At 41.3% G+C, this 16,291-nt stretch overlaps 1 protein-coding gene across 4 annotated transcripts in view; it reads left to right on the top strand.

Moving 5' to 3' along the window:
* Positions 1 to 16,291, top strand: part of gulp1a (GULP PTB domain containing engulfment adaptor 1a) — a 135,864-nt gene that overhangs the window by 105,466 nt on the left and 14,107 nt on the right. For all 4 annotated transcript variants that reach the window (XM_084085138.1, XM_084085139.1, XM_084085137.1 and 1 more), the window contains 2 exons: positions 4,742 to 4,803; positions 13,813 to 13,884. In XM_084085138.1, coding sequence (XP_083941264.1) covers positions 4,742 to 4,803; positions 13,813 to 13,884 — 134 coding nt within the window. The remainder of the gene's footprint in view (positions 1 to 4,741; positions 4,804 to 13,812; positions 13,885 to 16,291) is intronic.

Genomic DNA, 16,291 nt, shown 5'->3' with positions numbered 1-16,291 from the left:
TGACCCTCGCCATGATTGTGACCTTGTTCGATAAACCATCAAATATACAGTATCCTCTGCTGCACAAAATGCTTCTTTAATGAATTCTTTAATGAAGGCTTTCCGTGTTTAGTTGTACACTGAGCTACCTTTTTAAACTTGAAAGCGTAACCTAACTTTTACCAGAGCTTTCTCGTCTGTTTTCTCATATCTTGAGATCACTCATTTGGTTACTTAGGCTTTATCAGCATCATCCTTGAATGACTCTGATGCTTGGTCTAAATGTCAATGCACACTTGATGTGCAACAAATAGCACTCTCGCAGAAAAAAACACATTAGCTCAACCCTGTCGGTGAATAAATCAACTTTAGCTTGTCTAGCTGCCCCGTTAAACTGGAAAATGTAAACAGCACAAGGTACAGTGAAGGTACAGTAAGACATTAACGCTAAAAGGATGACAAAAAGTCCATTGTGGTCCTCTATGTATTCAATTCATCATATTACATTTACTGCATGGAATTGCCCTAGTGTTTTCTAGCATACCTGCAGAAACAATGACATAGGGGACTACCTCCTGGTGTGTAAGCTATCGTAGCAGTTTAACTAAAGAAAAGAAAACAAGCAATAAGGAATGTGCTTGGAAAATATGCCCAGGTTGCCGACCACGGTTCTACACAATGGCAGATGCACCATTGCATAGTGTTGTAGTGCTCAGATTCTGATGATAAAAAAAGTTTTTAATGTTAGTGAAACACAGTGCTGAATATGTTGGTCTTTGTGTTATGGAGATTATGCGAAAGGTTAGACCTTAATGTGCTAAAGAAAAAACTTGTTGACGGGCGACTGGAAAGAACCAGAAGGAGAAAGTGAGAGGCTTCCAGGACCTGCCTGGGAGAGAGACGGTGTCGACCTCCAAGCTGTATTAACCCATTCAAACCGGGAACGCATCTGTGTACCCACTTTATCCATATTTTATACTTTGGCTATTCAAAAATAGCAGATATACAAGTATATACAAGTTCGCTACACTTGAAGTTTGACTTTCCAAATTCGTATAGCCTACTTGGGGTGATAGACTAATGCAGAATGAAGGGAAGGGGCCATATAGGACCTTTATGATAGGGAGGGAGGACACACTGCAGGGGGGCTTGGGAGTTATTCCAGTGGGTGGTAATGTCTATGGGCTACACATGCCAGACCGTTAAGGTCCTTTAATTTGCATGTCAAAGGCAGCAGTGAGGCAGACAGGACTGTATCAAGACCTAACTAAGTAGGCTTGGGAATCAACAGTTCCTGAGCCATGTAGCCTATAGTTCAGGAGTCTACCTCCTGTTTCCGTGTTGTGAGGCAGCTTGATGTACGCGTAAAGTACAGCCCCTGGACATGACGCTAGTATGTCACAGGGACTTGCATGTAAAAAACAGAGACAGTACTGTACCAAGACCCACCCCCTGAGTTTGCACTGACAATGTAAATCAATGAATAAAATAAGATAAGAAAATGGCAAACGTCAGCTAATGGCCTGTCATGAGTAAAGCCACAATGAAGGCATGACCTGTGCACCTACCACATAGAGCTCTTTATACTGTATAGCAGGGATGGGCAACTGGCGGCCCGCGGGCCGCATGCGGCCCTCACCGTAATGTTCATTTCGAATATGTTAATAAAAACAGAATTCTTTTCTTTTGCACTTTCAAAATCACAAAGAAAAACAAAGTAACCTAAACATATCCGAAATGGTGAACTATTGCCTTCAGCTGTTCCAAACATGCAACTTTCCATTATCCATTTTAATTACAGTAATAACAGTCCAACAGTAGAGCGCGCTCTTGTTTATTTTAATAGATAATAGAAGCCTTATTAATTGTAATTTTGGTGTTCATTTTTGTATATTTTTAAGCCAAGGTTACAGCAATACTCTGGAAGGCATACTCAGGAATGCGAAGTTTTGTTTAGCAGTACAGCTGCTAGTACTTACTAAATGCTAAATAAAAACAAAGTTACTACGAATAATAATTGTTAATATCCCTTATCTATCACATATGTGACTATTATGGGCTTTTTGAGTAATGGGGTACTACTGGCGAGAGTGCCGATAAACAATGTGGCCCCCCAGAGTGAGTGTGGAAATTTAGTGGCCCTCACCATCTACAAAGTTGCCCACCCCTGCTGTATAGGCTCACACTTCTGCATTGAGATACAGGCACTATATTATTCCCCCCCATACACTGTATACTGTAGTGTGACAGGGGGGAAGCAGTGAGTCTTTCCGGCTGTCATCTCGGTTATTCTACATCTGCCTTCGTTCTCAACACGGCGGCATGCAAACCTCCTCAGCAGCCGTCGCTGCACCACCGCTCACTTATTGACCTTCAGATCTGGGCTCGTCCTCACGCACAGACAGTTGTATCCTCCTCGTTATGACCCCCACACACCCCCTTGTGTCACACACCACTCTTTTTGCACTTCATTGAGGTGGGTAACTAGCCCATTAAGACCTGGAACGCATCTGTGTCACTTTTTTAGATTTTAGCTAAAAAGCATAATTTTACACTTTGGCTATTCAAAAATAGCAGATCTACAAGCTCATAGCGCGGCACCGATAGCCGCGCTATGAGCTTGTAGATCTGCTATTTTTGAAAAATCGAGAAAATGTGCAAATCTTTGAATATATATATTTTTAAAGCGAACAGTTGTAACTCAAATCTTTGCTTCTGGGGGATCCCTGGAACAAAATATTTTGAGATGGGGGTCCACAGCCAAATACATATACATTTTGGGGTCCTTGACATTAAAAAGTTTGAAAACCACTTTCAAAAAACTGTTCTATTTAGAAGACATTTTGTAGAATTGGAACCTCAGGCCTTAATGGGCTAGAGAGCAGTGTGCTCCTCCCTTATAAATCAGAACCCCGTGCGAACGTCCGGAAAAGACCTCCGAGTCTTACTGTTTTAGCTGTGCTGCCGCACCCTCCCCTCTCCTCCGTCTCCATCTGTCATTACTCAATAGTTGGGATTTACAGTTGCTTAGCGCTGTCGTGGAGTGGACGGAGGAGATGCATCATCCCGCCATCAACCTTGGCCCCCGAGAAACCCCCCACCCACCCACCACCTCCCCCACGGGAAATTGATTGTAGTCATTCATTCCTTAGATGAGACTTGTGTGTGTGTGTGTGTGTGTGTGTGTGTGTGTGTGTGTGTGTGTGTGTGTGTGTGTGTGTGTGTGTGTGTGTGTGTGTGTGTGTGTGTGTGTGTGTGTGTGTGTGTGTGTGGAGGCGGATGCCATTGCAGTGCTGATGTTCAAACCAAAATAGAGAAACTCTTAAGGAGTCCACACCAAGCACTATATAACTAGAAGTTTTAGTGCTTGGTATTGACGGTACTTTAGGATACAATTCAGATCGAAGGAATGACCCCCACACACACACACACACGCACACATACACACACAGTACACAGTATATCCGTTTGGGTCCATTCCTATACTGTCAGGTGTAGAGGAATGTTCTGTGCATCTGAAGAAGAAAAAAAGTGAGTCAAAAATAACTGGAGAAAAGCGGATAGATTTTGTGTGACTGCTTGTGTGTGTGCATATTTATTCCATAACAGGATTACTCCGTCAACCCCCCCCCCCCCCCCCCTCCCTCTTTTATTTCCCATTATCGAAACAAATCACCGGCAGACAATTACGGAAACGCAGGGTGCCGCATCATCTGTAATTAGAAGCGACTTTGAATTTATCAAACCACTTAGTCGACGCCATTAACGTAAACAAAACCATTAGTGCACCTATGAAGAGGGCGTGGTGATGATTATCACAGTCATCATACAGCACTTGAGGGCCTCAAGGTCACTGTCATGCATCTCTTGTCGAGGGGTTCATTAACACAGCTCTAACTCGTTTGTGAAGCTGGGAATTTAATATATACGTATTTTTTAATAAGCAGCTGATGGAAGAACAAGGAACGCTGAAACTGCATAAGGGGCGTGCACTTGTCACTGTTTAGGGCTTAGCCTTTATGAGCTCCGATCTGACTGTAGACCAGTTGCCCCATAAGCTCATCTTGATATTGTGATATTCTGCCTCTTCTAACCAATTTTTATCCCTCGATTTTTGAAACCCTTTTTTCACCCGGTGCCAATTTTCTAAGTGATCCTGGGCACTACACTCCCCCCACCAGCCTAGGGAGGCCAGGGCCGAGCTCATGCCTCCTTCAATGCATGAGAGCCAACTCACCTTCTTGTCACCTGACGGGGGGGGTTCCCTGGTTGGACGTAGCGTGTGGAAGGAACACGTTATTCCAACCAGTTCCTTTCCCCTCCATCAGGCGCCCCAGCTGACCAGGCGGAGGCAACATAGTGACCAGGATTACTACATGTTTTTGTGAGGGTATTAACTACCCTAGGAGACACGGGGAGAACATGCAAACTCCACACAGAGTAGGCCCTATATTCTGCCTCTTCAAGATTGTAGAGCAGTGTTGCTGCGTTCAAGGTTTTCCTTTTGAGTATGTGAAAAGTGTTACCTGTCAACAAAACCATCTGACCCCATCTGGTTCACACTACAGTATGAGTAAAACATTGTTCAGAATATGTTTTTTTTCCTGTGATCATCAGATTTTCATCATCATTTTGTATGTTTTGACAGTAGGAAGAGATCAAATTAATATTACATTGCTGTTGGTCTGAGATTTGAGTGAACATGAAGTCCACAGGTGCTAGTTTTACAGACTCTGATACTGTTGCTGCTGTATCGTTTCAGATAAATCATGGATGCACACACCAGAGGCACTGGCCAAGCATTACATAGCCTACAATGTCAAGGTATGTATGGCTCATCTCCTTTCCCTGTTTCAAATTAGAATGTGGATTTGGCAAGAGCAGTGTGGTTTTGCAATAGTCAAAGAGAGCGGAGCGGCTATCTGTCGAACAATAGGCCTGGGGCTTTTAAAGAAACAACAACAGCGTAGAAAGGGCATAGAAATCCAACAACAATGAAAGACAGACAAAAGTGAGCTCTCTCCTTTGGAGTTTTTTCATCTCCTCTTTTTCATCTTGTTAGGTTCATCTCTTGGTCAGAATGCTCCCCAGCATACTGCTCAAATGAAACAAAACTAAACAAATGTATTTATAGGGGGTTACAGCCAGCCAAGTACACATCAAAAGATGGTTTGTTTCTACTATTTCTACAGTACCTTTTATAAACGTTTTTTCTTAGATAGATTGTATTGCCTTAATGTAGAAATGTCCATAGCAAGTTGTGGTTTGGCATTACATTGAAAGGTAATCACTGTCCGTCCATTTCATTCTTTAGTATTTATTGAGCATATTTAGATAGATAAATGGATAGATGGATAGATAGATACTTTATTAATCCCCAAAGGGAAATTCAGGTTAATTAAGGTTAGTTAAGTAAAAAAAAACTGCACAAAAGGTCACAGGATAAAACTAAGAGAGGGCAAATATAAAAATATACTATGAATCATAAGCTTAAAACGGGGTCACTGGGAGTAATCCTTTGTTATTGCACATACGGACTACACCCAGCCCATACATAGCTCTGGTCCATAGCATTAGAAGGAGTTCTCCTTAACGCTATGTGACTTTTCGGGCATTGCCCGCATACTCCCGGTAGCGCAGCCTCTCGACCGTAGTACAAATAAAACATACACTTACTACTCACCAAAACAAAGATGGTTTTAATATGTTGAAAGCCTACTTTCCTTGGTGGGAACACTCTGAGCCCCCCACCTCCCGTCTAAAATACACATTTTGGCCAGAAAAGAAAATATTCCACCGGATGGAAAAATGTTTTAGTTACTCCACTGTGCCCCTTACAGACATGGTCAATGGAATTTTTCTATTGACAAGATTATAGTTCCCACTAAGGAAAGTAGGCTTTCAACATATTAAAACTGTCTTTGTTTTGGTGAGTAGCGAAAGTTTATTTTTTATTTTTACTACAGTCGAGAGGCTGCGCTACGGGGGATGTGCGGGCAATGCCCGAAAAGTCTATGGACCAGAGCTAGCCCATACGGTAACTAAAACTAGTATTCCAGTTCATAAGCCTATACAGTAGCTGCACAAACTGGTGCACACACTGTAGACCCATAAATAACAAAAAACTGAACTTAGCGGCTGGTCGTGGTGTTAAAGAGAATTTGTTTGACGTGTGTTTATGTACAGCATGTAGGAAAATATGATGTTTTGTTAAGCAATTAGGCAGTCTTTTTTTAATGAGAATTCAGTTCACTGAAATGGAACCTGCGACGGACACTATGTTTCAACAAGTGTTATTATGGGCCCCACTGGAGTTATGGGCTTTGGCCACTAGTCGTCATGGTCTATGTAACTTGGAATTGACACAGTCAGAGGGTAGCACCTGTTGGTATTGTTAACGAGCTTAATTAATGAGCTCCAGGTGTGAGTGACCTCAGGTTGGAGTTGACCGCAGCTTTCCCAGTTTCCACCTCACAGCACAGACTCTTGAGCCACTAACATTCTCCCTGAGCTTTTGGGTTTCTCTTGTTGCAAACGTGATGGAAATCATTTTTAGTTATACTGTAGAGCAACGTAGTGTGTGGGCATGAAAGCCTCAGGTTTCGCTGTAAGATTTGTACCATTGTTGACAAAAGGAATGGTATTCTTCTATTTATACAGTGTTTCACAACAGATGTTGTGTGTGTTGTTATTCTGTTCTGGGAAAAGTGCTCCCAATGTTGAATTACAAAGTACTTCTCCTTGCTTTTTACGGCATTGCGCCGAAGGGGCCAAGCTGTCTAGAATAGGTTTGTCTGATCTATGTCTGTCTCCTCTGAATCGTTGTCTCCACAAATGTAGACCAACCACAGCTCAGCTTACACATCTACGCCAATGACAGAACCACAAGGCCAAACCCCGTAGGCAACGTTATCGTTGGCACACAATGCTTGCGTTGTTAGCACGTTAGCACATTGGTGATTTGTATGCTAATGTACTGTAAAAGGACGATAGATAGCAATCCTCGCACCACAGTAAGACTGAAGTTTTTTTTCAATTGACATTTTAAGATGTAGGCTATTATAGGGGATTCAAGATGGTTAGATAATTGATTTAGCTACCGTAACTGTGAAAGCCTTTTCAGTTGGAGGCTGTTATCAGTGTCTGTGTCTTGTTTTCCCCCCTGTTTTTTTTCATGGGGGGGTAGGCGGTTGAAACAATGAAACCCATGGCTCATTCACCCCAGCTCAACATGATTTGGAACAGGAGGAGAACATGAGAAAATGCTTAGTCACTTTTGACCGGATGAGAAACATGGCCGGATCCAAAACCACAGCATCATTGTTTAGTCTCCCTTAGATCCTCCACAAACAAGATCTCAAAATAAGACCGGAAGGAAGCAGTTCCCTTTTCTGCTCTGTTTCACCAAAGTCGAGCTTAAGGACATGTCAGCATCTATAAAAGCACCTCAGAGATTGCTGAGTGATCACATAGACTGCTTGGATTTCACCGTGCACGCAGCTAAGAGGCAGTGATGGGGAACAGTGTTGATTTCGTCGACTAAAACTATGACGAAAAATGTTCGTCGACTACCTTTTTTCACTGACGAAAACTAAATGCATTTTATGTCAGTTGCGCTCGGGTTTTGCGCTCTGAAAATAGCGCGTTGTGACTTGTGAGCTTGTAGATCGGCTATTTTCAGCATGCAACCAAGTGTAAAATCAGCCATTTCGACACCATCAAGGCACCACCAAAATACATTTTATTTGACTAAATCAACTGTAGATTTAGTCGACTAAAATCTTATGATATTTAGTCAAATAAAACTAGACAAAAACTAAAACATTTCAGATGACTAAAATAGGACTAAAACTAAATGGAATTTCATTCAAAAGACTGACTAAAACAAAATCAAAATTTGATGTCAAAATCAACACTGATGGGGAAGCTATGGGAGATGGGCCTACTTCTCGGAAATCAAAGTGTGTTGTCAATTCCCGAACTCTTGCTGATGTGATGAGTTGGTGTCTTCCTGAATTTACTGAACTCAGGGCTGATCGCTGAAATGAGAGAGACGTGAGAGAGGCTAGGGGCTGAGAGTGTGCTCTGTTTGTCCATCTCATTTAAAGTACTTTGTTTTGCTGAAGTACACTTACTCAATTGTATGGTATATAGATTTTTATTTGGCAGCACGGTAGCACAGTGGTTAGCTGTTGCCTCACAACAGGAAGGTCCTGGATTTGAACCCCGGTATTCCCCTTCCGTGGGTTCTAATCCAGGACCTTTCTGTTTCGAGTTTGCGTTTTCTCCCAGTTTTTCCGTGGCTTTCCTCAGGGTACTCCTGTTTCCTCCCACATTAAGAGACATCAGACATGCATGTTATGTATACATACTCCTGCTATTGCCCTTGACCAAGGTGCAGTCATTTACAAGTGGAGATGGTCCCTGGGCACTGCACTGACGCTGCTCACTGCTCCTAGGTAGATAGGATGAGTCAAATGTAGAGGAGAAATTTTCACAAGGGTATATAAAGTACAGTATATCTTATCCTTAACCTTAGTATAGTAGTAATATTGTTATTGCGTGTAATTCAATCATCATTAAAGGAGCTGTTCACGCTGAGATTTGCTGCAGTAGGCTATGTGGAAAAGTTTTCATACCAACGAACGCAGTGCTGTAAATGAGGTGAGACTAGTTCAACATTTGTGATAACCGATCAATTGTGATAACCAATCGAATTTGTATTAGAATCAGCAACAGGTCGAACAACAACTGAACAGAACCACAACGACGCAGACACAGCCTTTATTTGTCAGTGTGAATGGGGCCTAAACAGAACAAATAATTTGGTGTGAACTAGTCTTTTAAAGGACCATTCCAGGATCTATTCACAATGTCAGCCACATATCGTACATTAACATACTGTACTGATGTTACCTGTATAACTGAGTCAATGTCGGCCAAACGATACAGCACCGTTAAGTCCACTCTTCCAGACAGAAACAGACTTAAAGATGCAGCACTTAAGCCATTTCCCCCAGGCATTTTAAAATACACACCCTTGAAAAGTCCCTCAATAACGGCTACACCTGCATGTAGCGGGTGACACTTTTGGCATCTCCTGGCAAGAACATGTGAACAACAGTGTCCTTTACGGTGAACTCCCAAGGGAGCTGGTAGGTCATTACCAGAGCCACCTGGATCTCAGGGCCCATCAAGTTCTCCTGTGGGAACCAAAAACTCACAGCGAGAAGAGGCAGGCAGAAGACCTCATAGGTCAGGGTACTGAAAAAGGAGAAGACCAGTGAGCTGGCCAGCCTCTTCTTGCAGCATAGTGTGTCAAGCAGCTTTCTGAAAGCCTGAGGCCAACCAAATTAAACTCCTGTTCGTTCAGTTGGTAGTACTTCCGATTTTGCTGAGTCGTAGTCGACTGATTACTAATGTTTTGATTGACATTTTGTCAAAAAGTGCAACAATTTCAAATCAATTTTAAAAATATATCTTTATTTATTTTTTTATTGGAGAACATTTAACACATTAAGTGCCAGAGTTTTATTAAAACAGGGTACATCTAATGCCAGTGCTTCTTACCATGTACGCTGATATGTTGCGTACTGTAGAAGCCACGACGAGGAAACAAAAATTGGCTAAAACGGTCCGGACCGTTTATGGCACTCCGTTAGAGGTGTAACGATGGACTGCATAGTAACTGCATCGAAAAATCGTTTTGAATTTTTAACGATCTACTATATCAATATGCAAACAGCAAAATAGCGTATCGTTTGACTTTGTATCGAATCGTTTTGCAATGCAAATAATCATATCGAATCGTTTTGCAATGCAAATAATCAATTTTATGCAATACTAAGTACTTTTAACTCATTGAGTGCCAGAATTTTTTATTTTATTTAAACGTTTGGCAATTCTGGCACTCAATTTTACTACCTATGAGTATGTAAAAGAACAGAAACGAATAAACAAAAAATATTTAAATATGATGTTGTCCCAGTGCCAGAGTTTTTTTCACAGAAAACAAAAAGTGCTTAGGAAGCGAGATACAGCCTTTTTCAGTTCTAAGTTAAACAAGGAGTGGATGGAGCTGCACACCTTCAGATGATGATATCTTGGGTTCTGAACATGTTTTTCAAAAAAAAAAAAAAAAAAAAAAAAAAAAATGTTTTTGTTTACTTATGCTAATTTTTCAAAAACACGTGAAACACGTTAATGGCACGTTGAGCCATAGCGCTAAAAACACGTGAAACACGTTAATGGCACTCAGTGAGTTAAGAAGAAAAAAGAGAAAGAGGGGTTTATATCCAGTATCCAGGTATTTATTTTTCACACAGAATTTTTGGGTAAATAAATAGTTACTATATCGATTTTAAATCATTGAATCGAATCGTATCGTTCTAAATTAACCTGTCCTGTATCGTTCATGTATCGTATCGACTAAATCACTGAATCGAAACGTATGGTATCGTCCTAAAGTAACCTGTATCGTTCATGTATCGTATCGACTAAATCACTGAATCGATACGTATCATATCGTTCTAAAGTAACCTGTATCGTTCATGTATCGTATCGACTAAATCACTGAATCGATACGTATCATATCGTTCTAAAGTAACCTGTATCGTTCATGTATCGTATCGACAACCAAGTATCGTGATACGTATCGAATCGTTGTTAAAACGTATCGTTACACCCCTACACTCCACGCATAGCTTTTCAAAAACGGTCCGGACTGGCACACAATGTGTTAACTTATAAGCAAATAAATAAAAAATGAACACAGAACTTTTAAAATATATTAAATTAAATATTAAACTTCACTATATGAAAAGAATAAACTTTAATTAGAGAATGAACAAGCAAACAACACAGTGCAGGATAAATATTTGATGTTTTGTTTTGTTTTGTTTATTATACTTATCAAAAATTCCGGACACATCGGCTGCATAACTGACGACCCCAATGTCAGCACAAAAAGTTGCATAATGGCAGATATATCGGCCAAAACCAATATGGGTCAGGCTCCATAAGATATGTGGCCAGAGCTGGGAGTAGACAATGACATGTACAGTGTAGTGACGCCTCTAATAGCTCACCATGGGGACAGCGCGGGGCAGGAGGGGTCGTGCCTCGTTGGAGTGCATGCGGCAAGTGATGGATGAGCCCCCGGGCTCGGCTCGCTCGGCCAAACCACCCCATCAGAGTACACAATGCACTGGTCAGGAACGAGAGCCACTCCATTTTGTGCCGGGCACCTGTCTGCACTGTCCCACTAGAATTACAGTCATGTCCTTAACCCATTGAATCCGGTGATTGAACGCATCGGTGTCATTTTATATGTCTTTGGCTATTCAAAAATAGCAGATCTACAAGCGCTACAAGCTTGTAGATCTTAACATTTTTTGATTTTTTTTAGCAAATCTTTGAATATATAATGTTTTTAAAGCGAACATTTTTAACTCAAATCTTTGCTTCTGGGGATTTTACAAATGTTTTTAAAACAACTTATGTTGCTATATCAGTGGTTTTTGTTCCAGGGACCCCCAGAAGCGAAGATTTGAGTTAAACATGTATATATATTCAAAGATTCGAAAAAATGTTCTCGATTAAAAAACAATCATAGCCAAATAAATCTAAAGTGACACAGATGCGTTCCCGGATTGAATGGGTTAAATGTCTATGGAGTTCATTTGTCACAACGGCACAAATATGCTGACACTTATGCATCTCGCCTCCATCTATGTCCCCGTTCAGTTGATAGAAAATGAACAGCATAAACCCAAACGTTTAGGCTTAGGTTAAACCTTTGTTAATGTTGTTGGCCAGCTCTAAATGTGCTTATATGACGATGCAAATGACAGTTCACTGTGAGTGTATCAAAGGATTCAATAATATAGTCTTATGTAATCTTCACCTATAATAACCTGGCTCCCAAAATATGGGCGCCAGGTTGAAAGTGGTTACGGCTCTTTTGCTGCAGTAAAGCATCCTCTCCCCGAGCTCAGTGATCAGTCACATCTGGTCACATCTGATGTGACAGTCACCTCTGCACAATGACAATCGCTCCAATAACCAAATGCACTGAAACCGTAGTTCTGATGTAGGCGATTGTGATGCAATGACATATTGGCAATAGCCAATAGATAAATTGACTGTCTGTCTGTCTGTCTGTCTGTCTGTCTGTCTGACTTAATACAAACAAAAACGGTAAACGTAACACACAGGGATTAAGAGATGAATTAACCAAAGGTGATTTAGCTACTGTATACTAGTGTACTCTTACTCTGGCCCTCCGCACTTGGACCACCCGATGGGATATATGCGTGTTGCATGAGCTATGAACAGGTATAAATACAAAATGTAGTCTAATAACAGTATTAATGCTCGTCGTACATGACAGGATGCCACATACAGTGCAGTGCAGTGCATGAGGGACATTGCAAGACGTTGCTATATGGACAGTTAGCTTATACAGTACGCTTATTGCACTCTGTAGACTGGCTTTCAAAATAAAATGAACAAAGCCAGTTTTACTGCTCGTGGCCAGGGCTATAATGTGCAACAGAATACTGATTATTTTTTCCCCCATGGGTCGGTTGGCAGAACTGTTTGTTTAGGTCCAGTGGGGTAAATGGTTGTCTTGTTTTCTGTAGCCCTTGAGGGGGCGGCTGACCCCAATGTTTATGAGGTCTGCTATTGGGGTGGGGTGGGGAGCGATAGTGGGGGGGAAAAGTGAAGGAGTGAAGCTCTGGAAGCTCTGGAGGCATTAAAAGAGCCAATAAGTTCTGAGTGTTACAGACTTCTGGCTCCACTGAAGGCTCTGCTGTGTGACTGGAACAATTACTGGGGTTCCTGACAGATGGAAAAGCCCCGTGCAGGCACAAAGGTTAATGGCTCCATCTGTTGGAGAGGAGTAGAAATGCTACATCATACGTGTGTGTGTGTGTGTGTGTGTGTGTGTGTGTGTGTGTGTGTGTGTGTGTGTGTGTGTGTGTGTGTGTGTGTGTGTGTGTGTGTGTGTGTGTGTGTGTGTGTGTGTGTGTGTGTGTGTGTGTGTGTGTGTGTGTGTGTGTGTGCGTGTGCGCGCGCGCGCGCCCATTCGGTGTGGTACAGAATGTCAGTATATGATAACATGCCACTGTCGAGGCTCTATTGTGTCGGTGACGTGCACGTACATGCTCTGATACAAATGCAAACCACCTTCATTTCAGCTTCTAATTAGAATACAGCAACCAGTACAAGGCAACGCATGCATAAAATATCACCTGCATTTGTTACGCTAATTCCAAGGTACTGGATGTTTATGCGCTGTGTTTTCAGATTAATTCTGACATTAATTCTTACTCTTTTTTTTCCGCTTTTGATTTGAAACATTAAAGAGCCACACATTGGGTTTACCAAAGTCAATTATCTGATTTAAACAATGGAGATGGAATTATCCATCTGGGAACTGACACCTACAGATGTAACCTTATTAGTTACTATTAAACTGAGCTTTCCTAACAAGACCGCAGTTTTTGATGGCAAAATCAGCTTTGGTTATGAAATGTGCATTTCACATTGCTGTGAAGTTTGCATACATGGCATTTTGCTATGAAATCCTGCTACTGCGCATATTTATTTTGATCTCAGTGATCTCCAACAGAGAGACACATAAACAGTACTGTGACTATGTTTATCTTTGGTCACATTTCTTCAGTCAATCATTGATTGATTGATTGACTAACTTACTGACTGAAATGATTTATTGATTATCATTAAAATACAAGTGGCCCACAAGGGTGTGGGGGGGGCATCATTGATATCTTTTTATTTTTAACCTATTTATGATTTACATTTCAGTTCCTTGGAAACACAGAAGTGGAGGCTCCGAAAGGCACAGACATTGTAAAGGATGCAGTGAGAAAGCTCAAGGTAGGTTCACTTCTACAATGTAAGATCATCAGTGTTAATTTAAGCCTGAGAGTGTACAAATGGAACCAAATTGACCCTTTATGGGTCCATTTGGTTCCATTCGTACACTCGCTGAGTTAAAAATGGATACATTAAGTGATCTTAACTACTGCAGTTACTGTAATTAATGTCTGGGCTAATAAAATGAGAAGAAATCGCTAAAAAAAATTCCAGCCCAATATGGGTCATTTTAGGGGAATAGTTTTGGCTTTCAGCCACTCTTGACTCTTTCTCCCACAACTCTTAGCCGTTTCAATGACATGATTTAAGAGGGTCCTTCCCCAAACCTTGACCTTATAAAGACATATTATATGACGTCTTTTTCAAGGTGGACCACACCGAAAGACATTCTATGGCGTCTATTCCCTATCATTGGGCCTATAGTGCTTGATGGAAGTAATATTTGCAGAATTTGTAATTCTTGAAGGACAGTCATTTTGCTTAAACTTTAAGTGAATGTGCAACTCACTGTTTTAGTGTTCCAATCTCATTTCACTTGAGTAGTTTACACGACAGAATACCCTTAAGGCTAGTGTGCTCTTTCTTTCTCTCTCTCTCTCTCTGTCTGTCTGTCTGTCTGTCTGTCTGTCTGTCTGTCTGTCTGTCTGTCTGTCTGTCTGTCTGTCTGTCTGTCTGTCTCTCTGTGCCTCTGTGTCTCTCTCTGTACCTCTCTGTCCCTCTCTGTCTCTCTGTCTCTGTCCCTCTCCTGTGCTAACAGTGCCCAACATATAATCCAAAATAAGGCAATAACAGCTACAGTATACTACAAGTACTGTACCAAGTAGTAATAAAGTGTACAGAATTTAAGTAAACTAATTATCTCTGAAGCGGTTGTGTGACAAAGTAAAAATTAGCTTTCCTTGGGTAATATTTAAGTCAACAAATCATTCTCGCTCTCCAGGGAAATATTTCATTTTACTTTAACGACCGGAGCTGAAGACAACTTTTGCTATCCCTGAGCAGCCTGTATAACTCTGCTGGCTTCCTCGCCATCTCCCCCTGCCAGCAGCATTTGAATTTGTGAGGCCATTCGAAGGGGGAAGCTTGTTTTCACCAAGTCATAGTTCTTCTTTTGTTGCACCGCATTTGATCTTTGTAAGGCCATTGGCAGAGCGAGGGGTCGTGTCATAAGTCTCCGGGATACGCTTGCGTAGGAACGGACCTAATTATCTTGATGGTAATGCAGAGAAGATCTGTGGAGAATAAATATGGATGAGAAGTGAGCGATGGTACCCACGGCAAAGCATTAAACTGTGTTCCGGGACTAATCGCTTATATCGTGGGAGGTCACTGAATATTGATCAGTACCGGAGACGATCACTTATTTCAACTAGATCATGTTCCCCGTGCCAGTACAACACCCTCTCTCAATGCATACTCGCTGCCTTGATCAGCTCTCCATCCTGCTGATGGTGTATTGTATAATAATATGGCGCGCATATACATTGTACATACACTGATCTATTTTATTATCTTATTAATTTTTGCTCTTGTTTTTCTCTTTCTCTTTCTTTTTTTCTTTATTATTATTGCGTATGCTGCTACATTGTCTGAAGAAAGCCATCATCTCATTGTACATCTTTGATGTGAGCTCATCACTGTGCACTCATCAAAGCCATCTGAACAGCCATCAGCTGGGTGTATAGCTGTAAAAGCAATTTCCCCTCCCCAGGGAACCTGAAAAATACTCCCTTCCCCTTGATGTCTGTTATTTCTCAGCCGCTGGTGGTGTGCGAGCAGGTGGTCCACCTTCTTCTGAGATAAGGTGGACTCTGCACTTGATAAATGCTTGTTTTGGCTTGGAAAGTAAAATCAATCTTAGGGCATGAGTCAACTTCCTCCAAGGCCATTTCCTTATTGGCTTGTCACGTCTGATGATATAACATCTCCACAGCTTACAGTGTGCCTATGGACTCCACACGGTTATTGGAACAGACGTTTTCATTGGTTGTTGACCCAAATTCACAGCCAAGTGATGCAAAATAAATCCCTGTGAGTTGGCATTTGGCAACATTGCTATTAACCCTTTAAGACCGGGAACGCATCTCTGTGTCATTTTAAGATTTCTTTGGGCTAGTTTCTCGAAAAATCGTGACAATTTGTGCAAATCTTTGAATATATATATATTTTTTTTAAAGCGAACATTTTTAACTCTTTAAAATATTTGCTTCATGGGGGTCCCTGGAACAACATATTTTGAGATGGGGGTCCGCGGCCAAATACATATCATTTTGGGGGTCCTTGACATGAAAAACTTTGAGAACCGCTGATATATTAGCAACATACGTGTTTCAGAAAACTGTTGTGAAAAATGTTCGCTTTGAAAAAGTATATTAAAAGATTTGCACAAATTTTGACTATTTTTCGA

Source organism: Gymnoscopelus microlampas (genome assembly GCF_963454915.1).
Source record: "Gymnoscopelus microlampas genome assembly, chromosome: 17".
Lineage (NCBI taxonomy): Eukaryota > Metazoa > Chordata > Actinopteri > Myctophiformes > Myctophidae > Gymnoscopelus > Gymnoscopelus microlampas.
The sequence above is the reverse complement of the archived record's forward strand: the minus strand, read 5'-3'. Positions and strand labels throughout refer to the sequence as shown.